This window comes from Moschus berezovskii, chromosome 27 (assembly GCF_049115385.1).
Source record: "Moschus berezovskii isolate FMDL1 chromosome 27, NW_MosBer_1.0, whole genome shotgun sequence".
Lineage (NCBI taxonomy): Eukaryota > Metazoa > Chordata > Mammalia > Artiodactyla > Moschidae > Moschus > Moschus berezovskii.
The window spans coordinates 5,227,713-5,254,579 of record NC_142486.1 but is presented as its reverse complement, the minus strand read 5'-3'; the positions used below and the strand labels follow the sequence as shown (position 1 = coordinate 5,254,579).

Sequence of the window (26,867 nt, the reverse complement as noted above, 5' to 3'; positions counted from 1 at the left end):
TGGGCTCACCAGTCCCGGCTCCCATTACACAATCCCAACCTGCGGGTGGCCGGGAAGAGGAAATGTGTCCAAAGGTGAGGAGCACTTTGAGATGAGCACACAGGGTGCTTGGTAAACTTTAGTGCCTTCTTGGCTCTGGGCAGACACTGAGGGGCTGTTAGCAGGACCCCCCCCAACTTCACACCACCACACCACCACACCCAACTGTGGCAAATATAAGTGATGGCTTTCGTCAGAAAAATGTTTCAAGTGATCTGTACCAGCTACCCCTCCCCATAAGGACAAATGCACTTCAATGCCAAGGTGACACTTGCATCCTTGGGTTCCACTTACCTCTCCCCAGCTTTGCAGATGCCCAGGGAACGCCCCCAGATGGGACTGAGCCCCACCTCTGATGGTGGCCTCCTTCCCCCGCAATGCTCTCACCCAATCCCCTAGTCCTGGACTTGTGACCTAAGAGTCGGTCAAAGCAAATCCCAGGACTTCTGACGAAGACAGAGGGGAAAGCAGTACCTCCTGGAATTTGGGAAACCTGACAACACGGGGAGTGGGGGAGCAAGGGTGGTGGGGATTGAGATGCAGAAAGTCCCAGGAAACGACCGGAACCCTCCCTGGTCAACCTCTGACGGAGGCTGAGCTCAGCCTGCCTCCAGGGGTTTGAGATACATGAGCCGGGGAATCCACTTCTGAGTTGTTTGTCTGTTACTCATCCCCAGCCGTTCTAACAAATATGCACACCCGAGGCCTCCCTTTCCCTGGGTGTGAAACTGAGTTGATTTGATGAGCCACCGCTAACTGAGTGCAGAAAGCATGTTTGTGTTATTCGCTCAGGAGGCACTCGGTAGGCGTTTGCAGAATGAATCCATGAATGAAGGAACTCATGGGGTCAGAAGCTTGAGCCCAGCTCTGACTCAGCCGCTTAACCTGGAGTGTAACTTCAGGCCACTCTTCTTGCAGTGCCTGGGTTTCCGCATCTGTAAAGTGAGGCTGAGTCCTAACAAGCCCTGCTCACCTACCTCACTGGCCTTGCAGTCCTTGTGGGAAGACCCGAGAGACGGGGAACACACCTCAAGCTGGGAAGTGACGGGGGATGTGATTTGAAATGGCTCCATTGGGGGACAGTTCTCTAAGCCTCCAGTGGAGCAAGTCCTTGGGTGGGGAGAACCTGGAGTTCCAGGAACTCAGAGATGTGTGCCTTCCTGGAATCTGCCTCCCCCGGTTCCCTGGGAGGAAAATGCTATACACTCCCTTCTTTTCTGCCTTCCCAGGGTTCCCAGGAAGACAGCCCTGCACCCCTGCCGACTCCTCAGGGCCGGCCCACTCGGGGAGGGCTGTGGGCCCAGCGCCGGGGCAGGGTCCCAGGCTCTCTGCTTCTTCCTCCTCGCTGCACTGGCCTTACTGCCTCCCGGTCACAAGGGGGCAGCCTCGCTCTGGGCTTCTGGGCTCGGGCAGTGGTGGGCCAGCCCGGGCAGCGGGAGGCCAGGAAGCAAGTCTTTCCAGCAGGGCCCACCCCCGTCTCCTTCGGTCTCAGCCCGTGCCCACCCCCGGATAGGGACCCTGGATCTCTCCCTGAGGTCAAAGGATGCCACCCAGTACCCTGTGGGGAGGAGGAAAGAGGGGAGACCCTAAGCCTTCCAAGGTAAGCCTGGGCTGGCCAAGGTACGCCGCACGGAGGCCGGGTACACACGCCAAGTGTGCCTCAACCGGGGCCTGCTGATGGCTCAAGCCACGCTGAAACCACGCTGTGTCCTCTGGGGGGCTCTGAAGAGCTCTGATACCAGTCCTTTACATCTCAGCGCAGAAAGAATTCTACAAAGTGATAGATAAGGTGATTTATTAGGGGGCTTGTGAGGCTTACAAGCGAGCAGGCGAAGGGCTGCTGCAGCCCGAGAACTTGGGGAGCTACAGGTTTACAATCAAAGGAAAAGTGGGGAGGGGAACACCTGTTTCTTGAGTAGAAGTCATGCTTCCATCATCAGCTCCCCCTCCAGGCTGGGCGAGGGAGCTGCTTGTCCCGACACTGCCACCAATGACTGTTTTTCACGTGAGCAGAGAGCATGTCCGAGGGATCATTACCTTTCTGAGCTCACTGGGCAGGATGCGGGGCTCTGGCCACCACTATCTCATTGTTTGGGGGGCATGTCTCATGCGTCTGTCGCACGGTTTTGTTGCCAAGCAAACCTGCTCGTTAGCTTACAGCAGCTAGCTGTATTTTTTTTCCTACTTACAGTCCCATATTTTTTCTACTTACAGTCCCCTCATGGGATTAACTATTTAAATAATCACCTACTGTGTCTCTTTATTCTGTCCCTATCAATCAACATGGCTCAATGAGAAACCCAGGTCTACCAGGAGACCCCACAGGTATTGCCAGGGGTAGGGTGGGGGCGCGGGGGAGATCCCCTCCTGGTTTCAGTGACAGCACCCATCTCCCAAATGTGGTGACAGACCGGGGCTGGGTGGCCAGGCAGCTCCCTTCCCTGCCCTGGCCCAGCAAGGAGCATGCTTGGCGGTTCCCCCCGGGGCTCTGGAGATACCAGCTGTTACTTGCTCTCTGGACTTGAGTTTTTCTATCTCCGTAATGTGGCAGTCCCAGTTTCAAGCCCGCTGTGAGGAGTGCACGCCTGTCGACCGTTCCCCTTGGTGTTGGCACGGGGACCTTGGTGCGAGGCACACCTTCCTGCTGTGCTGCATCGAGCAAGAACCAACACTGTTGGTTCCTCATCAACCCCCACTCAGGTGAGTGACTACCTTAGTGGCTTCCGAACTCTACTGTGGTCACGATCCCCATGGGCACACGCTGTGGCCTTTTTCGCACTCCCGTATGTCTGAAACAGAACTGACTCCATGTGGTGCAGCATGCTTTCTCCCGTTGAAGTGCCAGCCGTGATTTTACAACCTCAGATGGGCTCTGACCCTGTTTGAAAAACTGCTCCCGATCCTATTTCTTCCCTTACTTTTTATGCCACGCCACCCGGCTTGCTGTATCTTAGCTCTCCGACCAGGGACCGAACCCGTGCCCCTGGCAATGGAAGTGTGGAGTCTTAGCCACCGGACTCCCAGGGAATTCCCTTCTCCCCTTTTCTGAATGGACCTCGTGGACTCCTTCTCTGTTGCTGCTGGAACAACTCACCACAGATGGGGAGGGAGGGGAGAGTCCATGAGACCACACAGGTGTCTTCTCTTTCAGCGCTAGAGGTCAGAGGCTCACAGCCTGCCTCAGTGGCTGAACAGGTGCTGGAGGTTTCTGGAGGCTCCAGGGGAGAACCAGGCTCCTCTTCCAGCTCTGAGAGGCTGCAGCGTTTGCATACGCTACAGCAGACCGACAGAGGCAGGTACTCAGGGGCCGGGATTCTCCCCGGCAGGGAAGTGGTGCTTCCCGTGGGTCAGCAGCAGGGCAAAACATGCTCTTTTCAGAACATCACGATGTCCTTTGAGAACGCAGTTACCTGCGTTAACAGTAGAGTCGTGTGGGAACCACTGCTCCACTTCTGGGCCCGCGGCCAGGCCACACTCAAGGCTATGCTGTATGCATTTTCACCGCCAGTCACTTTTTCTTTGTTGCGCCTCTCAGGAGTCTCAGCCTTGAAATGTCAAACTTGGCCTCTCATTATGATGAAGATAACTGAGTTTGGGTATAGTAATCTCTAAACGAAAATGACAACGTATGCTTTTTCACTCCCACTGCACACCTTGCCCCCCACCACACCCACGGGGAAGAGGCCGCTCGGCAGAGGGGAGGTCTGTGGGTCTGTCATCCGTAAACGAGCTGGGAACAGGGTGCCTCCTCTGCCCAAGTACTGCCGGGCTAAAGACTGCACTTGAGAAATGGTTCTTTTGGTTGAAGGGTATACCAGATGGCTCGATTCAGGAAACTAAGTCTAAGGTTCTACCCCCAAACTCACTAGTCTGGGAAATAATTCACCCACATTTCCCTACTAAAAATGCAAACAGCATAAAGGAAGCAAAACCAAAAACATATTCAGTGTTTTTATTTAAATTTTTTTTAGCAGACAATTTACATACCTCCCCACCCCTTCCTTTAAGTTAGTGTTGACAACGTTCCATAATAAACTACTTAAAGAGAAGCTTTGGTCAAGAATGGAATGAAATTGCAAAACAAAACAACCCCCCAAACAAAACCCAAATCACTGCTGCTTTAAAAAAACCAACACTTTCACCAATTATATTCAAACAAAACACACAGAGGTTTGCGCCATGTCTGTCTTCAGTGTTTCCTGGCGGCGGGCCCCCCTCCCCATGCGAATGGCGGAGCTGCCCCGGCGCAGCCGGTCCGTCCTCATGCTGGGTCTGGAGGCTCGCTCAGCTTCACATTATCCGAAGACCCTGGATGGAAGACTCTAAGGTCTGTGGAGCGGTGGGGAGAACACGGATCATCACTGGGAACTGGCCAGCCTGGCGTTTCACCCACTACCGCACCTGCCTCGGAGACCCGGACTCGCCAGGGCAGGGCGCCCCCTGCTGGTCCTTCCAGGCCGTGCGCCGCCTTGTCCCCAGGCCTGGGGCGCACAGGCTCTGGGCACACCCCGGGAGGGAAGGCCCGTACAGAAGGGGGCGTATGTACTTATCATCTGGGTCGCTGACCCCACACTCTAGTGCCCTGATGGCAGACACTCCCACGTCTGTAACCCCCACGCAGCCAGTCGGGTACACAACACCGAGTGTGGGCTCAAAGGGGGACGGATCACAGAGGAGGACGTGCTCACGCGCACAGGAGAGGGAGGTTGGCTGCAGGGATCAAAGGAGGACGGCGCGACCCGCCCAGGTGGAGCTAATTACAAAGGTGCAGACACCCAAGCGCGAAGGGAACAAGGGGGAGAGACTCCTAGGGGCAGAAACATCAATCGTGATGGAAGCCCTAGCCGCGGCAGAGTTCTGTAAACGTTTCACTTCCGTAGGTTCGGTCCGCCTCTCCTCCCGGCTCCTCACCTCCGCCGCCACCTGCCCAACCCCGAAGCTGGAGGCTGCAGAAGCCTCCAGGTTACCCCCCACTATAGCTGGAGGCATGTCCTCCAGAGTCGCCCCGCTGCCCGCAGACACGCCAGGCTCCTCCAGGGGCCTCCGCCCGGCCCACGGTGCCCCCCGCAGCCCAGGCCACTGGCTACCTGAAACCCACCCCGTCTGAAGAGGCCGCTCAGGCAGTCTGTGCAGCACCCCCCGCCCCGCACTTCCCCGCGGGAAAACAGGCGCGGACTTCTCCCCCACCTGGTTCCCCGACCCCGTCCTCCTCTCTGAGGAGCCCTTCCAAGGCCTTTCATGGCCAACCCCCAGGGCCGGCCCCGGGGCCCGGCACCCGAAGGCCGGCGGCGAGTGCTGGTCAGAGGAGTTGGTGTGGATCATAAAAACATAGCTACGGAGTTCGACCAGGCTGGGCCCAACGCCAGGCCGGCCACGAAAGCAGCGCTCGGCTCCCCGTCGGGGACTGTGCGGACACCTCAGTGAGACAGAGCGGCTTTCTCCTGCTAACCGCCCCGGGGGCAGCCCAGCGCACCACGCTCCTGCCCTGCGCTGCAGGGGACGGTTGGGTTAAAGGCACGGGGAACAGTCTTCTCCTAAGAAGAGTTTAAGCGCCAATGAGGCATGTTCTGAGAGGGACAGACGGTACCTTGAAATCCCAAATGGTCATGGCTCCGTCGATGCCGGTAGTGCAAAACTTGCGACAATCTTGCTTGTCCACCTCATAAATAGACACTTGACTGAAAAGAAGCACAAAAGCACAGAGACTGTGAGGGACGTGGTGGGAGTGACCTCCAGCCTTCCTCGGCGCGGACAGGCATTCTCAGGGAACGGTGTCTACCGGCCCCTTTAAGGCGTCTGTGGATATGAGGCTGTGGCACTCCAACTCAGAAAGTACTCAGATGAGTTTTATTACCAGGTATCCAGAGAACAGAGAGACTGCCAAAAGGGAAAAGTTAAGGATGGGCATTAACCTCAGGGATGTAAAGAGAAGCAGGGCGATCCGGGCCAGGGGGCACAGGGGGCCGGCACAGCCACAGTCGGGACAGGCTTCCTGAACAAACTAGAGGCCTCATGAAGCATGACTGAAATCCACCTGGCTCCTCAGGTCCACCGTGATGCTGCTGAGAAATCTAATCGAATGATCTGACTTGTACACACTACTTGAAATCTAGGACTGAAATGACAACCAGTCACTTTTCAGACAGGGTACAGCCGACCTTCCTGCCGGGCGCTCCCTACGAGAGAGGAACACGACGCTCGGGACAGTCTCCTTAGACTCAGAAGAGGTTGCCTGAGGGCAGGGCCTGTGCTCTGCGTATGGAATGCCCGGAGGACAGGCTGACTATAGGATACGGGTGGAGCTGGCTCTCTGTGACAAGCTGGAAACAAGGGCCCAGTCGGGAAGCTACAGACTCCTCGTCACCCTGTTCCTGAAGGGTCGCCTGGGCCGGAGGACACAGACTGTCACGGGACCGTCAGGAAACATAGGGGAGCGGCGCCCCCTGGCGGGCTGGGCCGGCAGCACCTACGTGATGCTGTTCTGGTGCAGCGTCTCCAGGGCAGTGTTGCGGTCCTCGGTCGTAGCCCGCTTGTCCATGTTGCGGAAGCGCTCCATGGCCGACATGTTGCGCTGGATGCTCTGTTTGGGGATGTCCAGCTTGGAGACGAAGGTCAAGCAGCCGCGGTCGTCGTAGTTAAAGAGCATGGGGCAGCAATCGTGGCCCTGAAACGGGGGAGCGGTCAGGCCGGGTTGCGGGGGTGCCCACCAGCTCCCCCAGCGGAACGGTCCCACCACGGAGGCCTCTGGATTCATTCCTTCCACGAGGCTGCTGTTCCCTGTGCCTGAGCCTCAGGGCACACAGCCTCAGGGCACGGCCTGTTCCTGGTCTCAAGAATGAAATGCAGGGCATGTGCGGGACAATAAGAGAAATACTTACAGCAGCCACAACGCTGTTCTCTGAGACGAACGATACACTCAGGAGGGGCAGGAACTCTGTCTTCAGAGTTGAGACCCTGCACACGAGAACACCGGTTAACACACGCTGGAAAGGGCCTGCAGCCTCTTCAGACACAAGGGGTGACAGAGGACACATTCTCAAGGGGCGTCACAGCGTGAAGGACAGACACTTCGTAAGAGGAGCCCTGTGGGGACTTCCCTGGTGGTCCAGTGGCTAGGACCGCACTCCCAATGAAGGGGGGGGACCGGATGAGATTCCCTGCAGGGAACTAGATCCCACATGCCCCAACTAAAGAGCCCACATGCCGCAGCTGAGCCCCTGCGTGGCCAAATAATTACAGCAAATAAATCGTTTTTTTTTTTTTTAAAGAGAAGCCCCGTGACCTCCAGCAATCTCCAGCACGGGCCAGCCCCGACGTGACCTGCAGCAGCATGGGCCTCTGCCCCTCTGGCTGTGCCACCCCTTCTGGTTCTGTCACCCTGGCCGTGGGCCCCTGCCCCATTACCCACATGCCCTCCTCCTGCCCACCTGAAGTCCACCCTGATTTCTGAAACTCAGCCCAAGTCTCATCACCCCCACAAGCAGCTTTCCTGCACCACTGCAGCCTGCAGGGCTTCCCCGCTCTCTGGCCTCGCAGAGCTGACTGTCACTGTCACTCACGACTGAAGGCCGTTCTCTGACCCCGCCCTCGTCTGTGCTCACAGGGGCTCCTAGAGGGCCAGGACCACAGACATTCATGGAAGTCTAGTCTGGGCCCGTCAGGCAGCGGGGCTGCAGCTATGGCCACTGACAAACAAAACACAGTGTTGGCCAACCAGGACCTCACACACGAGTGGGCCCCGTGTGTGTGTGTACACCTATGCTTCGTGGTCATCTGGCCAAGAAACGATACAGATACAGCAGCAAATGTGCTGACTGATGAAGGAGGATCATATGCTCAGAAATGCATAGAGGATGTGCTCAGCTGTTGTCTGAGTCTTCGTGACCCTATGGACTGTGGCCCGCCAGGCTCACTGTCCATGGGGTTTTCCAGGCAAGAACACTGGAGTGTGTTTCTATTTCCTTCTCCAGGGGCTCTTCCCGACCCAGGGATCAAACCTGCATCTCCTGTACTGGCAGGCAGATTCTTCACCATTGAGCCACCAGGGAAGGATCACACGGCTCCATGTGAAAGTCACCCCTGCAACCTCCAACTGCCTCCTCCGCCAGCATGACTTGTACTGGATTAAAGTCCTAACACCTCATTAAAGGCTTTCCTGTGGCTTACCTGGCTCTTACGAAATACTTATGTCTGAGACGGAGAAGGGTGGAGGATGTAATCTGACTTGCAGCACCGGAAAAGGCAAATAATGTCAGCAGGACGGTAGACAGCGGCTTGTCGTGAGCATTAGCTCAGAGCTCATTAACATTACGGTAAACTCTACCGAAAGCAAGCAGCCATGACATCAAAACATGACTGAAGGACAAGGAGCAAATTACTGTACAGAATGTACAGCATAATCCCATTGGAGTTGAAAATGAAAAGATGTGTCTATATATGTGCAGAAAAATCGTCTCGAAGATGATGTAATTTAGGATGGCGGGGGATGTTTAAAAAAATTTAAAAACAAAACAAAAACCAACCAGTTCAATCCAAGTAGTAAAAAAGACATTCTCTTTGAAACATCACTTTGTTGTAACCATGAGGCAGGGGGAGTCAGATGTGATGGGTTCCTGGAACAGGGTGCCAGGTCAGGAAACCCTTATGGGTGGGTTCCCTCTAGCTGCCAATGGAAAGGATGCACCAGAAAAGAACTGAGATTCATTAGTGGAAGGACTGTGGTCATCCCCTCTCCCCCTCCAGACACGATCAGCAGACGTGAGCTCTGAGTTCTTAAGGACGCCCTCCATCCTCCTCAGGGCTGAGCTGGGGCCTCCTCACCCCAAGTCCCTGTGATCCTGGCCCTTCCAGCGCACACCCCGGGTGGGCTGGCTCCCAGGGGTCAGGCGTCACCAAGGCCCCGGGTGAATGGAGCCCTGCTCACCGACCACAGAGAGGAAGAACACATCTCCCACTTCAACTAAGGCTATGGGACGACACTCAGGTGCTGTGAGGGATTCTCAGGGACGAATTGACTGCCACCCAAAGGAACTCTGGGACCAGGAGCAAACCAGGAGGCTCCCTTGGAGGATTCATGATGGGCATTTCCATTAAGAAGTGTTTCTGGAAGGGAGACCTGAATCTTCAAAATCTCCCCAGATGGACCATATAAACGTGTGAAGGTGACTTTAAAGGCTTCTTTGCAGCCTGGTTGGGACTTTTATGCTAGTGTCCTGCACTTCCACCAGGGACGGGCGGCCTCTGGCCAGCTGTGGAGAGACCCCACGTCACTCCTCTGTAAGCCCAAACAAAGGCTAACACTCACTGCACGCTTTTTGAGGCGTCGGCAACGGACACGGTGCTGTCGTGGCTGACCCAGGCCAGGCGGCTGCCACTGGCCGAGAAGCTGACCCCGTGCACCCAGCCGCCGGTGCCGCTGCCCCCGAACTCGGACATCAGCTGACCGAAAGGCATTTTGCTGCCCCAGGGTGTGCTGGCTGGCTTCTCATCCACTTCTTTAATGTAGGCAGAAAACACTCTGTGGTTTAAGGGCAGACAGAGAAGGAAAAAGGGAATGAAAACATCTGTATATACTATTAGAAACAGGCCATGGGCGGCTGCTGGCAGGCGCCCCAAGATGCAAAGGTACTGACTCAGCAAAACCAAAACCTGATGACAGGCCAGTTCCCACACGCACCTCTCGAGAAGGAGAAGGTTCGGCGGGCTGCCTCCGCATCAGTTCAAGTGTGGCCTATGTCCCGTGAGGCACCGCATCTGCAGGTGATGGACGCAGAAGCCCTTCCCCTTCCTTCCTGGAGGGTATCTGGGGGAGGACCTGCTGTCCTGCCTGCCCCTCCCCAGCCCACGGCGGACTCTGCTAAACGAGGCTACCCACCATCATTCTCAACGACAGCAGTCCAGGAAGCCCACACGGACAAACGGTAGGAGAGAGGAAATGATTTGCCGCCCTGCAGGAAACCACTGATACTAACTCATTTGAAGAAAGAAAGGGACATCCCAAGAGAAAGCCAAGGGCGGCCAGGGGGCTGAGGGGGCAGGCTCTCCCTAGTGTCATTGTCCAGCCTTGGTGGCAGGGCTCGTCTGGGATGAAGGTGGGTACTTTACAGCCTTGGGTCATCGGTCTCCCTTTCTAATTCCAAGACTTAATTCTGTGTGGAAGGCTGTTCTGACCCAGACGGGGGAAGCAGAAGGGCTGGAGAACAGCTGGGAGTCGGTCCTTCTAGTCCCTCCAGTGCTATTTCTTTGTACGGCTTCTCTGTGAAAACTTCTGAACCCTAAAGACGGCTACACTGCTTCTCAAGAAGAAGGGTCAGCGTTTTCCCAAAAGCACCTGATGCTACCATCCTCTCATCCCACAGCCCAATTCTTACACACATCCTTAAAAAAACAAACCAAAAGAGCTTGGGTATTCTTGGATATAAATCACTAGACAGGTTTTCTGGAATGTCTCCACACAGCTTACTAAAGAAAGCTGCACCCCATCTCCCAACCCACGAACCAGCGGATAATGAAGCAACATATATGTGCTTTTCTTTTGGCTAAAGGTGGGGTGGGGGGGTGGGAAGCCTTCTTGATAAAGAACAGCTTTAAAAAGCAATTACATCGTATGATCCTTAAAGCTCTCAGCAAAGTGGCCCTGTTTCTTCCAGCCCCGTGCTCATGACAAATAAAGAGCTTCGACTGAGAAGGAACCCAGCAGCGCCCTGTCCAGGTCTGTTTTGCTAATCTCAGCCTCACTCTGGAACGTGCCGAGTCCGCTGCCGGGGTTGTGAGATGAGAAACGACTGTGGCGGTGGGGGACCCTGCGCCTGCGCCACCCCCCCCGCCGCCCAGGGGCGCTCTGCCGGAGGACACTTCCTGGTTTGGCCCCTGCAGCCCCTCCACCTGCCCCTCCTCGCCTCTTCTTTCTGTCTCCTGATTCCCGCACTTGCTGGCACTCCTTTTCTGTATCACAAGCTCCCTTCATTTCTTGAGTCCCTTGTGGGGCCCGGCACAGTCCCTTACAAAGGAAAGGAACTGCACACACTTGCTGAAGGATGGAGAACAAGGAGCTGAAGGCTGCTGCCAACCCTCGCCTGCTCCCACCTGCATTTGAAGTCACAGGATCCCGCGGCCAGCAAGACGTTGTTGGGATGCCAATCCAAGCTGAGGACCGTGGAGCGGATGGGCTTTTTAATGTGCTTGCTCACCCACCTACAAAAGGAGAAGACCCATTTCAGCTTACCCACACATCAAGCAACCATCCCCAAATGACCCACAGATGTATGCCAGGTGAAACCAGCTACATGGGGTTCTCACAGGGCTGCCGGGTCTCCTGCTGGAGAGGTGTGTTTATAAAGGAAGAGAGGAAGGGGGACCCTCAGCTCCCTTCTGCTCCTCTTCACCCTTTGACATTTTCACTGGGACAGCCGGTTCTGAACTTTCCCGGCTACCAGGGGATCCTCGTTGGGGAGTGTATTTGTAGATTAATTCTGGCACCACCGCCTCCCAACCATGGACTTTCAGATTACATGTGCCTCTAACCTTAGGAATAAAAACGGGAGGTTTGACATCACTTAAATTTTTATTACAAATAACTCAGTGATTTGTTCCTTCGTTTTGGGTTAAGTTTGGGTTGGTTGTAAAATAGTTTAATTCACTTTCTAAGTCTCTGTGAAGCTGCAAATTAATTTTTTCACAGGAAAGTCAAGAAATGAGTAGAACCTCTTGCTGAATATGAGCCTCTGGCTAATTCTCTGTGCATGCACGCTAAATTGCTTCAGTTGTGTCTAACTCTTGTGACCCCACAGACTGTAGCCCACCAGGCTCCTCTGTCCATGGGATTCTCCTGGCAAGAAGACATAGGAGTGGGTTGCCATGCCCTTCTCCAGGGGCTCCTCCCGATCCAGGGATTGAACCTGGGTCTCCTGAGACTCCTGTACTGCAGGCGAATTCTTTACCACAGAGCCACCTGAGAAGCCTAATTCTCTAGCTCCACTCAAAACATTTATGGACTTCCCTGGTATTCCAGTGATCGACACGCCTCCTTTTCAATGCAGGGGGCATGAGTTCAACCCCTGGTCAGGGAACTAAGATTCCACATGCCAAAAAAGATTAAAAAAAAAAACAAAACCCAAAATAGTTTGTTTATATCTAAGATCAGTCATTATTCCGGCCTAAGTCAATTTCTGTCCTTAAACTGCTGCTTAAAAACCAATCCCGTTCTGTTACTCAGGAGCTGGGAGACTCACTCTTGAGCTGAATGCTAGGTCACTTTTCTAGAGAATCTTTCTCATTAGGGGCCTTTCTGGAAAACAGACAGCATTCTGACGTGTTTTGTGCCAGTTATTTTACATTAAAGGCCTTTAGAGGTTTTTTTAGAGTACTTGCACCCCACCAATGAAATATCATGCCATAGCTGAGACATTCCACTGAACACACGTCTTGTTCAAGGGAGAGTACTGTGTCCTACAGTTAAGCCCAATTTACCTGCACTGAAACAATTTTCCAATGGATAAAAATGCCGAATCACTGAGGTTAAAGGCTACCCAGGAAAAAAGCTGCTTCTCCTCTATTACAGTGAACCTTCTGAACAATTTCTTGCAGGCAGTATTCTGTTATCCTTATTTTAACAGGTGCTTGAAAGAAAGGCCACCAGTCTTTAATTCATAATTCAGTCTTGTTGCAAATTCAGACGATCAAAATTTCTGAGGTTTTACTAAACTACAAAATGTAATGTGACCATCCCCTTCCTTTCCTTGTTTCAGACAGGGACACATGAAGAATACTGTGTACTTGGCTATTTTTTAGTACAAACACAAACACTGACAGTTTAGCACTAAATGACAATTCCATGTTGGAGGGTATTTACCACCCTTTCTGAACACGTGCCGGGTAGAGCAGAGTGGTTTCCTTATCAAAGTGAGCAGGAAGGAGTAGTTAAAATCAGTTGCTGCTGCTGCTAAGTCACTTCAGTCGTGTCCGACTCTGTGTGACCCCATAAACGGAAGCCCACCAGGCTCCCCCGTCCCTGGGATTCTCCAGGCAAGAACACTGGAGTGGGTTGCCATTTCCTTCTCCAATGTGTGAAAGTGAAAAGTGAAAGTGAAAGTGAAGTCGTGTCCGACCCTTAGCGACCCCACGGACTGCAGCCTACCAGGCTCCTCCATCCATGGGATTTTCTAGGCAATAGTACTGGAGTGGCTTGCCATTGCCTTCTCCGAGTTAAAATCAGTTACTTAGCCATAAAATAAACCCGGGTATTTTGACGGGCTCAACTATGAGTGGTTTACAGTATAAAGAATGTACAACAGGCTGGTTTATTTCTGAGATTTTGGTCAATTTTTACTTCAATAGTTTAGATAAGTCGTAAAATGTTATACCAGGACACAGATTTCGTTAGCAAACTTTAAAGACAGGAGAATACTGCTCTCTGTAGGAATTCCAAATATTTTAAAGTCAACAGAGACAGGGGAAAAAAAGCTATTCCTGAGGGCATGGGGACTCTTTCAAGTTTATTATTTATACATCAGGGTAAGAAAATAGCAATGTAGACAGTGCAGAATGAGAAGAATTGTAGCATCTTAAAGAACAAACAAGCTAGGAGATCAGAACATGGAAACTACAGCTCGATATTAATGTGAGGAAGATGTGAAACTGGACTTGTACTCAGAAGGAAAAATGCTCAGAGAGAATGGAGAATTTCAAAGGAAACAACATCTCTGGATGTGAAAGAGCTGAAGTTATAGTTAAGCCTGTACCCAGTGCTTCAAGAAGTCACCGAGGACACACAGCAGTCCAAATGTACAATTCCACAGACAGAAATAAAAATACTCGGATGGTGCTCACCAGTCATTTTCAGACTCGAAGTAACAAACGGAGATGAGTCGTGCCCCGCTGCCCACGGCAAACTTGTTCTCTAGCGGGGACCACTTGACGAAGGTGGCCGCCCGGTTAATTCTCAGGATCACCAGGGTTGGCTTCCAGACACCATCCTTCTGACTCCAGACGTAGGCATTGCGGTCGGCCCCGCAGGTGACGATGCGATCACTCTTGGGAGCCCAGTCGATACCTGCAAGTGAGATGCAGTGGGCATCGGCTCTGCCAGGCCCGCAACAGCAGATGAGCACTGGCAGGTGGGCCGGGCTGGACGTGGGCCTGGGACCTGCCACCCCAGCCCGGCCTTCCCCACCGATGGTCCTGATCACCAAGCCAAGGATGCCCCTCTGCAAAGTTCTGTAACTCAGGATCCTCTGGGGGCCAGGCAGAACAGAGCTTTATAACTGTGGAGCTTACAAACCAAGCAGAATTCTGATCTGAAGACCTTTGTCTTTCCTCGTTACCGGACTGGTTTTTCCTTTTGGTCTGAAAGTACCTTTGCTCATGCAGTAACAGACCTCGGTTATTAACTGAAAGTCTGCAATACGACATCCAAATAAAGCAATGTACAGGGTGAACGACCTTCAGTATAGAGAGGGGAAAATATAAATTGTGATCCTTCTGAAGGTAGCTGTTATTTAAACTAACCAAAATACCTTTCCTATATGATACAGATTCTGTGAGAGTCTTTGAGGATCTTTGTATCTAAACTAGGAAGAGACCTAAACAGAGTCAGAACTGCTCGTGCTCAGTCAGTTGTGTCTGACTCTTTGCGACCCCATGGGCTATAGCCTGCCAGGCTCCCCTTTCCATGGGATTCTCCAGGCAAAAATACTAGAGTGGGTTGTCATGCCCTCCTCCAGGGGATCTTCCTGACCCAGGGATCAAACCCCCCTCTCTTAAGTCTCCTGCATTGGCAGGCAAGTTCTTTACCACTAGTGGAACCCTAGCACCACCTAGGAAGCCTCTATGAAGGATCCCAAAGTCAAGGTCAGTTTGTTACACACCAAGAGTAAAATCTGCTATGACTCAGTCATTTTATACTTACTGATGAAATATTTTCTATAAGTATAACTTAACATTAAAGTTACAGAAATACCACGAATAAATTTTTATTATAGGTATTTCCCTAAAAATAAGCAACATTCTTAAGATTTATATGAAAAAAATAAGAATCAAAGTCTCCAATTAGTCATAAATCGCAGTGACTTTAGGAGTGTGAGGAGTTCATACTCATTCACGTACCGGAGTAGTCAGTTCAATTATTCATATACCACGAAAGGGAAAAAGATGGGGGAGTGTATTCTCAGTGATGTGCATTTTTGATTTAAAATCCATTCATTACAGAATAGCTTTGCAGCCCTCTTTATTAGATTTAAATTTTTATTTTTAACAACAGCAAACCCACATATTATCACAAGAAACACGTCACAATGGGACATACTGGAAAGCAAGAAAAGCGCTACTTCCATTCGCACATCTACACATGTTCCTCCCTCAAAGGACACTAATATCATGGCAAACATTTTCTTCTGCTTTCAGCAAATTAGCAGCGGTTATACATTATGTTAGAACACTGATCTCATCACAATAATTTCCCAAAACATCCCTTTGTTGTATGTTTGGTTTCCAATCATTAATTATTAATAGAACAGATAAAATCAGCACGAACATTAAGGCACATACCTTCTTGCTCTGGTTAAAATGATCTATGATAAATTCCCAGAAGTGTAATGCAAAAACACATACTTGTTAAAAAGTAAGGAAGGCAAATGGTCAGTAAAAGGCAAGTTCTCATCTCTTGCTCGGAGAAGGCAATGGCAAGCCACTCTAGTACTATTGCCTAGAAAATCCCATGGATGGAGGAGCCTGGTAGGCTGCAGTCCGTGGGGTCTCGCTAAGGGTCAGACACGACTGAGTGACTTCACTTTCACTTTTCACTTTCACACATTGGAGAAGGAAATGGCAACCCACTCCAGTGTTCTTGCCTGGAGAATCCCAGGGATGGGGGAGCCTGGTGGGCTTCCGTCTATGGGGTCACACAGAGTCGGACACGACTGAAGTGACTTAGCAGCAGCAGCATCTCTTGCTAATTTAGTGCTGCATTTTTTTTTTTCTGTTTTCCTGCCATCAGAAGACTTCAAAAGAAAAGGAAAGGAATCGAGCATCTGCCCTGTCTTTCCTTCACAAACTGTATCTCAGGATAACCAGACAGTAGGTGAAGGTAAGCGTCTCTTTTATAAATGCATTCCAATTAATACAGAAGAAATGCTAGAGAGTATTACCAAGGTGCAGCCACTTTTAAATTAATGGATCGGGGAAAGATCATCAACAGTTGCTAACATCACAGAAAGATGAGCAGACGTTATGCGCCTCCTTCGTGAACCTGCCATCTCCTAACTTCAACTAGCGAGTCACAGGGAACAGAGGACGAAGAAATCTGTGAAACACTGAATGCTTGCAATCTGCAAAACCCAGGCTCTGGAAGACACTGCAGGACAGACAACCCAATTTCTCAATTTTCTTAACAAATAAGTAGCAAAGGGAAAGAAAGAAGGAACCCGTAAACCTGAGATACATCAGTTAACCACAACCACATGGACCTGATGAGGGTGCCAATTAGAACAACTGACGACTGTATTGGTTATTGTTTGAAGGGTCCTTCTCTTTTAGAGACAGGAACTGAACTAGGAGATGAGGTGAGGTCCGGGATGTGCTTGAAGACAGTACAGGAAGAAGGAAAGTGAGTTGAGAACAAGACTGGCTACCAGTTGGTGATTGTTGACTCTGAGTGATGGGTACATAGGGCTCATCACATTACTCTTTTATATGCCATCTGTCCACAGTGAAATCTTTTTTTTTTTAAAAGAGATGGTGATCAAATATTTAACAAAAAAGAATAAACTCAAAGAAAAACACCAGAACTCTGCTATCCTTTGATGCATGCCATACTGTTCCTCTATATTACTGAGCAGATTTTTCTTCTAAAAAACTTCAGAGAAGTGTTTTCTTTTTCCATAGTTACTATCTCTCTGAGAAAGTATGTCTGATCTTTGGTCTCCTGCCACAGAGTTATATTTAGATTTTTCCAACAACAGTTTTTTTTTTTCAGATTTTAAAAAGAAAAATGTCATTTGAGCATCTGGACAGAAAACAGGCCCAAGTTCAAAGGATTCCAAAGGAGAAGCAGGGGAGAAAAAGGACATAACTATTTCACTTTCTTGGCAAGTTCTTTGGTCTTTCATCTTGGCCTTTTCTCACTTTTTCAGTATTTCCTAATGCTAAAATCCCAATTTAAAATATGAGTGTGCTTATTTTTAGGCTGCAAGGCCACCGGCAAAGGGACTTAATAGAAATAGGCCAAACCTCATAGAAATAAGGCCGTGGGAAAGAAACAGCAACCAAAATAGAAATTATGTCTTTGGTGCTGGTTTGGTAATACAATCAGTTGGCCCCTGACTGGCATCACACACAAATCACTGGTCAAAGCCACAAGGGATAGTCACGAGTTTTTGCTGGGGACACAATCTAAGGGATGCAGAAGGTCAAAATATGGTGTTTTTCTCTGATGGGGGAAGGATATCTTTATGCTAATCAGAATCAGAGGCAAAACTCAAGGGTCCCAATTAAAAAAAAAACAAACATTTACCATCAGTCCCTGTGCTGCCCGCTTAAGCGCAAAAAATTACTGCGAGAAGAAGGGAGACCCAAGATAGACGTGAGAAATTTATAATTGAAATGTTATGGAGAGTAAGTTTTGATGTGCTTGGCCAAACTGTTGAAAGCAAGAGGCTGAATCACTCAGCCAGAAAACAGGATAAAAAAGAAACTACAGTAGTTAAGGGTCAAAGAATAAAGAGTTCTTCCCGAACACAGCAATAAGTGAGTATGTTTTTTTAAAAAAGTCGTCAGATAGGATTTCCCAGCACAGTAATACATTCTCTTGAAATCTGGCATCAAGAAATGGTTCACTAAGTTCTGAAAACCTTTGTAAAAATTCTCTTTTCTTTCTCCTTTACTTGACACTTCCTTAACAACACTGCTCTGATGTTACCTTTCCCCAGCTATTCATTGAGAGTTTTTGTCAAAGATGAACGTTACTGCACACTTAGGAATCTGCCTCAGAACCAATGCTTTAAGATCCAGTCTTTCACAAATTGACAAGAAAAAGACACAAAAATTCAATGGAAGAGTGGTTAGGAGTTATGAACAGTGAAGGCATGAAAAAGAAAACCCAGGTGGCAAATAAACAGCGGCTCAACCTTTCTATGAACCAGGGAAATGCAGCTCAGAGAGAGACTGCCACTCACTCATCAGCCAGTCCAACTCTATCAAGCCTGGGAAGACCAGCTCTCCCGTCAGGGCGGGTGGGATGAAGATGAGCTGGTGACGCCTGGCAAGGCTGAGATCTGCATACCCCTGGGGTGCAGCAAGTCTCCCAGAGACAAACATTCACTCCTGGATGAAGATCTTCCTGCTGCTGCTGCTGCTAAGTCGCTTCAGTCGTGTCTGACTCTGTGCGACCCCATAAACGGCAGCCCACCAGGCTCCTCCATCCCTGGGATTCTCCAGGCAAGAACACTCAATTTAGCACTTCAATGTCACAAGGAAAAAGTGGAAACAAATGTTTTTCAGTGCAGGAATGAGTCAACAAAGGAGGTATGAAATGTAAACCAGCGGGTAAAAGGAATCAGCTGGATCTACCTCCACCTACATACTTCCTCCTTGGTGGCTCAGCTGGTAAAGAATCCGCCTGCAATGCGGGAGACCTGGGTTTGATCCCTGGGTTGGGAAGATCACCTGGAGAAGGAATGGCAACCCACTCCAGTATTCTGGCCTGGAGACTTCCATGGACTATTCCATGTGGTCCCAAAGAGTCAGACACCACTGAGTGACTTTCACTTTCATGAACTCAATGCACATGAGTCTGAGCGACCTCCAGGAGACAGTGAAGGACAGGGAAGCCTGGCATGCTGCAGTCCATGGGGTCTCAAAGAGCTGGACACGACTGAGTGACTGAACGATAACAAACATACATGCAAGTGAAACTATAAAAAACAGACGGGGACAGTGTCATACCAGATTTCAGACTGCCTTCTCGGGGACAGGAATGGGAATGGGGGTGAGAGGGAACGTTACCATTATCTAGAGTAACGCTTCTTATAATCCAGTCTTTGGTTTCCCCAATTTTCTGGCACAGGACAAAAGATAAACAGCGGATAATTCTGGGTGGAAGGAATGTGAGAATTTGTTACACTCCTCTTTGTCCTTTTCAATATTTTGGAATGTCTTCCTCGCCCCAGAAACAACATACAGGAAAGTTCTGGAAGACACAGCGTTCCCTCAGGACTTGTGAACCTGGCTTGGCCGGCAGTTTCACCCAGCTGGTGTGCTGTCTGGTTTTCGCTCTCAGGTCTCATCTACATCTACACTGTTTAGTCCCCAGAGATTGTTTTCAGTAACACTAGCAGAGTTCTGTGTACGAGCGGGGCTCAGAGACACGCTTCAAAACCGAGGTCACTATTAGGATATTTTCTTAAATTTTCTAAAGACAGCTCAGTAAGTGCTGCATGACTCTGAGAGGGTGGCTGACTTACTTTACTAGGCTGTCTGTCTACAAAAGTGTGCAGTGCTGGGCAACGCCGCACTGAGCCCAGGCGACCTCTCCCTTTACCTGTGATGTGTCCATTGTGTTCCTTGAGCTCATGGGCTTTCACCCACTGGCCCCCGTTCTTCTTATAGATGTGGACTTCGTGATTATTGGGGCTAAGGGCAATCTCTGGGGAAAAAAAAGTCAAAGGTTAATATTTGAACTTGTCACCAAAAAAGGTATCTGTTACAGTGGGCTTTTTTTTTTTCAGGCTGTGCTGCATGGCTCATGCGGATCTTAGTCTGTCAATTAAGGATTCTAACCAGTAACAAACAGTACCGCTATACTTAACAGTAAAATATTTGACATTTCAGTTTACCTGTCCAATGTTACAAATGATTAATATTTAATTTCTGTAGACTTTCTGAAACACTGCAAATAGCTTGCAGGTTCTTATTATTGCTATCACGAACTGAAATCAGAACCACTAGTTTATTAAGGAAAAATACCTTTGATTCTAATGATAAAATAAATTGAAGTTTTTCTTTACAATAAAGCCAATATAAATCACAAAATACAAATCTGTTTTTAAGAGAAATCTCTTCGACCCATCTAAAATATTAAGAATATACATATATAATGGACTTTCTGAACTTAATACAATATTTTTCTCCTTTCTAGTTCATCCATTTAAAAAAAAAATTGATTTCTTAAAATGAAAGTCTATGACCCAAACTTTAGGTCAATCATTTAACAGCTCCCTCATCTATCATATCCCCTTTTCTTCATTCCTTAGGAAAGCCACATCTGTTTTAAAGGTGAAACTATGGAATAAATACCTAGCTCTAAAATTCTAAGACTTCAAGTGCTTTCTGGAAACCAGTTACATATTTCTTTAAATCTCTAAGATGTGTGTAGGGATTTCAAAATCCAAATCCAAATTTAAACCTGAAAACTACGTTTCAGATTAGAATGTGGCATAACAAAAAAAAAACTGACAAGATACTGAGTATATCGACTAGTTTAAATGAGAAAAATTATAACTTGTGTTTCTATCAACATAATTGGAAACACTCCAAAACCCTATTTTAGATGGGACAGTAGAGACAGAATTATAGGAAACTAAGCTATGAAGCTTTATGACGTGATCACAAAATAGCTCTAGATTCACCATTCTGCCATGGTTCAAATATCCATATAGAGGCCCATATCTAGGTTTTCACTTTATTCAACAACAACCTGAAGTATACTGTTTATGTGCCAAAGATTTATTTAAAACTAAGAGCAAACTGGGACTTCCGTGGTGGTCCAGTGGCTAAGACTCTGTGCTCTCATTACAGGTCACCCCGGTTCGATTCCTGATCAAGGAACTAGATCCCACATGCCCAGCCAAATAAATAAATTCATTAAAAAAAAAAAAGTAAACCAAGTCTGAATTGCTTTAAAAGAGAGAGTGAAGCTACAGATTCAAAGTAATCCTTATCAAAATCCCAGCTGCCTGAACTAGTTCTCTGAATCTGTGTCCCCGTTTACATATGACACTGAAATATGTGATTCTTACAAACGCCAACATCTAAGAGAATCAGCGGGACCGAGACAAAGGAACAAAGTCGATGGCATACTTACGGGTACGATCCCTGTTCCAGGCATGACAGGTGATTGGCTCCAGTAAAAACTGATGCAGGGACATTATTCGTAGTGTTTTCAAAGGATAGAAAGCTGCCACGAGAAATAGAAAAAAGCATTTAAAATGCTTTTAAATGAAGTAGGCAACCCATACTTAAGTTGTCTGGGGATCCTGAAATGTTTGGGGGATAAATAAAACATTATTCTCTCATTAAAAGAGAATCAATCTCAACTTTAAGATAAAGATCATCAAAGGACTCTAAAACCATGAGTTAAGGACTGTTGGGGTATGAGATATTCACAGTCTCAAAAGACCATCCCACAGATTATTTACTAACTACAAACAAAAAAAAAATGTCTTTACAATTAAAAAAAAAAGTTTGTCAGTCACCATCTTAGCCAAGTAATCTATCTTAATATCATGAAGTGTGGAACAATATAATCTGATGGGCTTCCTGAAGGGAGGCAGTTTGAAGTGCACACCATCGCTTATAAGTAGTGACCACTTAATACTTCCAAGAGAGCAAAACGGGGCACTGTTAATAATGGTGCCATGAAAATAGGACACAGGGCTACCGAGAAGCAGCTTGGCAATAAAAGAGATGGTGAAACTATCTATGAAATATTTATGCCAAACATTTATGCTAAATCCACTCAAGATCTAGATCTAATTTCCAGTTTATAGGAAATAAAGGAGAGTGGACTTAGCTAAATAACATAAAGGGGAAACAGTTAAAACCAGAAATGTGTGCCATCCTATAAAATAACTGACCTGGACTATTCAAAAAAGGTGGGAGTCGGGGTGGGGTGGCTGTTTTAAAATTCTTTTTCTTAAAAAAAAAAAAAAATCATTGAATTGTACACTTAGTTTTTAAATTCTCTGGCCATGCTGCACAGCATGTGGGATCTTAGTTCCCCAACCAGGGACTGAACTCCTGCTCCTTCTGTTGAAAGCTCAGAGTTTTAACCACTGGACCACCAAAGAAGTCCCTGGGGGTGGTTGTTCTAGATTAAAAGAGCTATAAAAACTAAATTTGATAAATGAAACTTGACTGTAAATCTACATTTTTTAAATAGCCATAAAAAATATATTTTGTAAAATAGGAAAAATTTGAATTTAGACCACCTATCACATAACATGGAATTATTTTCCATCTCTTAACTATGATAATGTGTGTGTCAGTCACTCAGTCATGTCTGACTCTTTGAGACCCCATGGAAGGTAGCTCGCCAGGCTCTTCTGTCCATGGGATTCTCCAGGCAAGAATACTGGAGAAGGTAGCCATTCCCTTTTCCAGGGGACCGTCCTGACCCAGGGATGGAATCCGAGTCTCCTGCATTGGCAGGCAGATTCTTCACCACTGCGCCACCTGGGAAGCCCAACTATGATTATGGTTGGCCATAGGTAGGAGAATGTTCTGACTCTTTTTGAAGTTTTTAGGGATGAAGTCCTCTGTAACTTATTTTCATTCCTTCAAGACAACAAAGTAGATGTACAGAAGTGAATGTGGCAACATGTTAACAATTGGTGAAGATTAGGCAGGTGTTTGTTATTTATCCTCTAAACTTGTTATTGTAACTAAATGAAAAGCAGAGTTTGTGAAACATCATTAAATAAAAAAATCTATCAAATTCTCTATTTTACAGGCATCCAAGTCTAGATAAACTGATGAAGCAACCTTTCCCTGAAATAAGAGAAATTTTTTCAAAGCAGCCAGGCGCCCCTCCCCCCACCCTTTTAAAATCATTTATAAGAGACATTCTCACAGCACTGAAGATTCTATGAAGGAAATGGCAACCCACTCCAGTGTTCTTGCCTGGAGAATCCCAGGGATAGAGGAGCCTGGTGGGCTTCCGTCTATGGGGTCACACAGAGTCGGACACGACTGAAGTGACTTAGCAGCAGCAGCAGCAGCAAGTCAACTTAGGGTGGAGACAGAAATGTGAGATAGGAATTCTGATGCAAGCAGGAAATGAATGGGAAGGCCACCAGAAGGTTATGAGGTGAACAATAAGAATTCAGCAGACAAAGCAGAAATCAATCTCAGTGGAAAGCAAAGGAAATGCCTCTGCTAATTGTTGTAAAGGAATCCAAGGGTCAAAAAGAGAGAAATATACCCTTAAATAAACATCTGATATCTTGAACTGACTGAGAAATGTCAGTGTTTTTCATTCAGTTCTAAGAATGACGATATTTAGGTCGTTAATCAAAAAAAAAAGTATGTGTTTACTTATGGCCACTCTGGGTCTTCATTGCTGCAGGAGGGCTTTCTCTAGTTGAGGAGAGCGGGCCATGGCAGAGCACAGGCTCTAGGGCGCACAGGCTTCAGTCATAGTGGCAAGCAGGCTTAGTAGTTGTGGAGCATGGGCTTAGTTGCTCCGTGGCATGTGCAATCTCCCTGGACCAGGGATCAAACCCATGTCCCCTGCATTGGCAGGCAGATTCTTAACCACTGGACCACCGGGGAAGTTCAAGATCATTAATTTTTTTTCTTTTTTTACTTGTACATGTTCTGTAAGTTGCAACTCACAGATGAAGCCTCTAACTGAAAATTAATTTTTCTTAATGAATTCAAGTGAGACTGCCTAAATCTCTTCTGAAAAATAAACTTCCAGATGCTCAATGCTTAATTCTTTTTCTCTGATGCTTACCCATTACAAAAGGCTTTATTCAGTTACTCAAAATAACATTATATAAAGATATGTAACAAATTTATCCTTAACTAAAAGCAATTTAGTTTATATGCCACATTTTGTAGGCTCATTTGTAAACCGAAAAAAAAAAGACCTGCAAATCAATAATTTAATGTAAATCTCTACATGCAATAAAATCACACATTTCGTGTACAGTTAGAAAAGGTGCAGAAAAAGGCTTTCTCATTCTAAAACTCAGGGTTATAAGCAATGGAGCAAAGCCTTCAAAAGAGGTAAACATTTACTCAATGGCATAATTAACTTCTAAAATTGCGCTTCTAATTCTGTTATATCATTCAGGTTCCATATTTGGATCTACACTCAGAACCTGAACTTCTATAATCATGTGGCTATTTTAAGTCTGTAGACCAAGACAACATTCATGTTCATCCAATTCATAAGACACCACCGGTGAACACAGCATGTGTTCATGAAACTCAGTGGAAGTAGAATAATGACAGCCTGGTTTGTTTTTTTTTTTCCACCAAGAAAAAGAAACCTTCTGTCCTAGGATGATAATTATCATTTCTAAACTGTGATTTCTACGTAAGTGAAATCTGGAAAGCTTGTCTTATTGAGGATAGAGAGAAGAAAAAGGGACAGACAAAAAAGGTGATGATGCTAACAAACTTCTACTGATGGCCTTTCCATGGCCAGCATGGAGAGGGAGAGAATGACTCCTCTGTAGCACGGTATGACTCCAGGGGACCCCTCCATCCCTCAGGTCCTTTCTCTACCTATCACTTCAGTCAGCCTGATGTTTGGTTAGCCATGGGCGGTGGAGCCAAGGGAACCTGGGTTCGAATCCCGGCTTTGACACACACTAGATTTGACACACACTCGCTATCTCCAAAATTAATTTTTCTTCATCTGTGAAATCGACATAGAACTGACATCACAAGGCCAGTGGTAGGAGGATTAAATGAGAGAAAAGCCTACCCCACAAAGAGATACTCAATAAATGAGTTCCTTTCTCCCTCTGACCCAAGGCTTTTGAATCAGCCCCAGAAATACACCCCAGGGAATACCCTCTGAATTGGAAACACCTACACAGGATTTTTTGGCCACCTCATGCAAAGAGTTGACTCACTGGAAAAGACCCTGATGCTGGGAGGGATTGGGGGCAGGAGGAGAAGGGGACGACAGAGGATGAGATGGCTGGATGGCATCACCGACTCGATGGACATGAGTTTGGGTAAACTCCAGGAGTTGGTGATGGACAGGGAGGCCTGATGGGGTCGCAAAGAGTCGCACACGACTCAGCGACTGAACTGAACTGAACACAGGCTTTACCTTCCTGGCCCTGGAGCTTTAAAATAATTACTTTAAAGTCAGTTCCCTACTTAAGGTCAGTGTTCGAGACTGTGATTCATCCAGTTTTTAATTGCTCTCATCACCCAACCCAGCAATACCAGGTACTCTGACAAGGTCACCACACCCTCTACAGTGTTCACAGACAGGGCCAATTCCAGCCTCAACCAGCAGACTAAACCTCATTAGGCAGAACCTGTTTCGGCACAGGATTAGTTAACTAGATGGAATTACTGATCCTCTCCCTCCTAGCAGGAGATTTATTTTTCCAAGATGATCCCCTCCTTTAACTGTGATAAGCAGATGAATTAACCTTGGAAGGTCTCCGAATACTTTGATGTAGAAGCAGCCACTTACACCTACTCCCTCACGTGGCAAAAATATCCTCCTGAATGATACCCTCTCCTTTTTTTTTTTTAAAGATACCTGAAACACCCAGGGTCTATTGGATACTACAAGGTTAGATTTAAAAGCTGATTAAAGAAAGAGGGCAGAACTAGGATAATTTAGGTAATTTCGGCAAGGAGTTGAATTAGATAAAAGTAGGTTAGCACTGCCTTCTGGTTCCAAAGCCCCAGTATGAGAACAGATGGCTTTATAATCAAAGATTCTAAACTACAATGTATTAAAGGGCCTACCATATTCCCAGCAGTGGAGCAATACCGGGTTGGGGCCAGAAACATAAATAAATCTGACACTTCTCTGGTCCACAAATCTGGGGGGAAAAGGGTAGAAAAGAAAGGGAAGACACACAGAGAATATAAGAAGCACGAATAAAACAACTGAGCATAAACTAAGGGACAGGGGCTATTCTAAGCAATTTATGCAAATAAGCTCACTGGAGCCTCAGAAACCCCTTCAGGATCTTATTAATGTATATGAGAAAACGGGGATTCAGACAAGCAATCTTCCCAGGGTTATCCAAGCAGTGGTGGTGCCGGGATGGGAGGGAGGCTGGGCAGTCCGACTCGAGGATTAGAAATGAGAAAGGTGCTTATAAAAAAAAAAAGGTTGCACGAAGGACTAGGAGCGCATGGGGTCTACCATGACTTAGGGGAAGGCGGCACTCAAGCGGGGAGATTCTTAAAGAACTCAGGGGAGGCTTCTTCGCAGGTTTGGAAAGGTTCACCCTACAGCTGAAGGATGCAGGGCTGCCCTAGACAGGAACAGACATTGCAGGGGCGCTTACTGCGCTCAGGGACCCTATTGTAGACGCTGAAGAAAGGAATGAGCTGTGCCTCGCGACGCGCGATCGGGGGTGGGGGTGGTGATCCCATTCACTACAATTTTAGCGCCTGTGATAAATGCCCACAATGGAAGCGCAGGGGAAGCAGTCTCTCATTCTGGCACTGGAGAAGGATCGGAACTTGAAAGTCGCTGAGAGATGGCTCTGGGCGTGCGGGGACCCCAGGGCTCGGCGGGCCCCGCAGAGAACACCGCCTCCCCGCCCTCCCCTCCGCCTCCGGGCCCCGCGGCCTAAGCCCCCGCCTTGCTGCCCCCGCAGCTTGAGAATGGGAGCGAGGCCGGGCCAGGGGAGGCCAGCAGGGCCCGAAGCTCGCCCCCGCTGCCCCTTACCTGGGATCGGGGCCGGCCGGACGGGCTCGGAGCGTTGAATTCGCGGACTCTGGTCAGTCGACGCGAACAGGCTCCGGCGGGCGCGGGCGGAGGACAGAGGCCCAGAGGGAGCGGCTGACAGATCCCGGAAGTGGCCACGGCGCCTGCGCGGCGCGGCGGCGCGGGCTGTCGGCGC

The 26,867-nt window shown here is 48.3% G+C and overlaps 1 protein-coding gene and 1 long non-coding RNA gene across 3 annotated transcripts; one reads left to right on the top strand and one right to left on the bottom strand.

Moving 5' to 3' along the window:
• The first annotated feature begins 1,418 nt into the window (after positions 1–1,418).
• On the top strand, positions 1,419–9,051 carry LOC129545730 (uncharacterized). The gene is made up of 3 exons (XR_008683745.2): positions 1,419–1,639; positions 2,591–2,739; positions 8,010–9,051. It is a non-coding gene; the product is annotated as an uncharacterized LOC129545730 (long non-coding RNA).
• ARPC1A (actin related protein 2/3 complex subunit 1A) lies at positions 3,977–26,845 on the bottom strand. 2 transcript variants are annotated; one of them, XM_055410286.2, is made up of 11 exons: positions 26,693–26,768; positions 25,756–25,832; positions 21,113–21,205; positions 19,571–19,675; positions 13,867–14,089; positions 11,125–11,232; positions 9,344–9,556; positions 6,918–6,993; positions 6,510–6,703; positions 5,627–5,717; positions 3,977–4,368 (listed from the first exon to the last, which is right to left on the bottom strand). In XM_055410286.2, exons 3-11 carry the CDS (start codon positions 21,174–21,176, stop codon positions 4,330–4,332), a joined length of 1,113 nt encoding a protein of 370 aa, XP_055266261.1. In that variant the 5' UTR covers positions 21,177–21,205; positions 25,756–25,832; positions 26,693–26,768; the 3' UTR covers positions 3,977–4,329. The 2 variants fall into 2 exon arrangements, with proteins under 2 accessions (XP_055266261.1, XP_055266262.1); XM_055410287.2 differs by lacking the exon at positions 25,756–25,832 and having other exon boundaries at positions 26,693–26,845.
• Between the last annotated feature and the right edge of the window lie 22 nt (positions 26,846–26,867).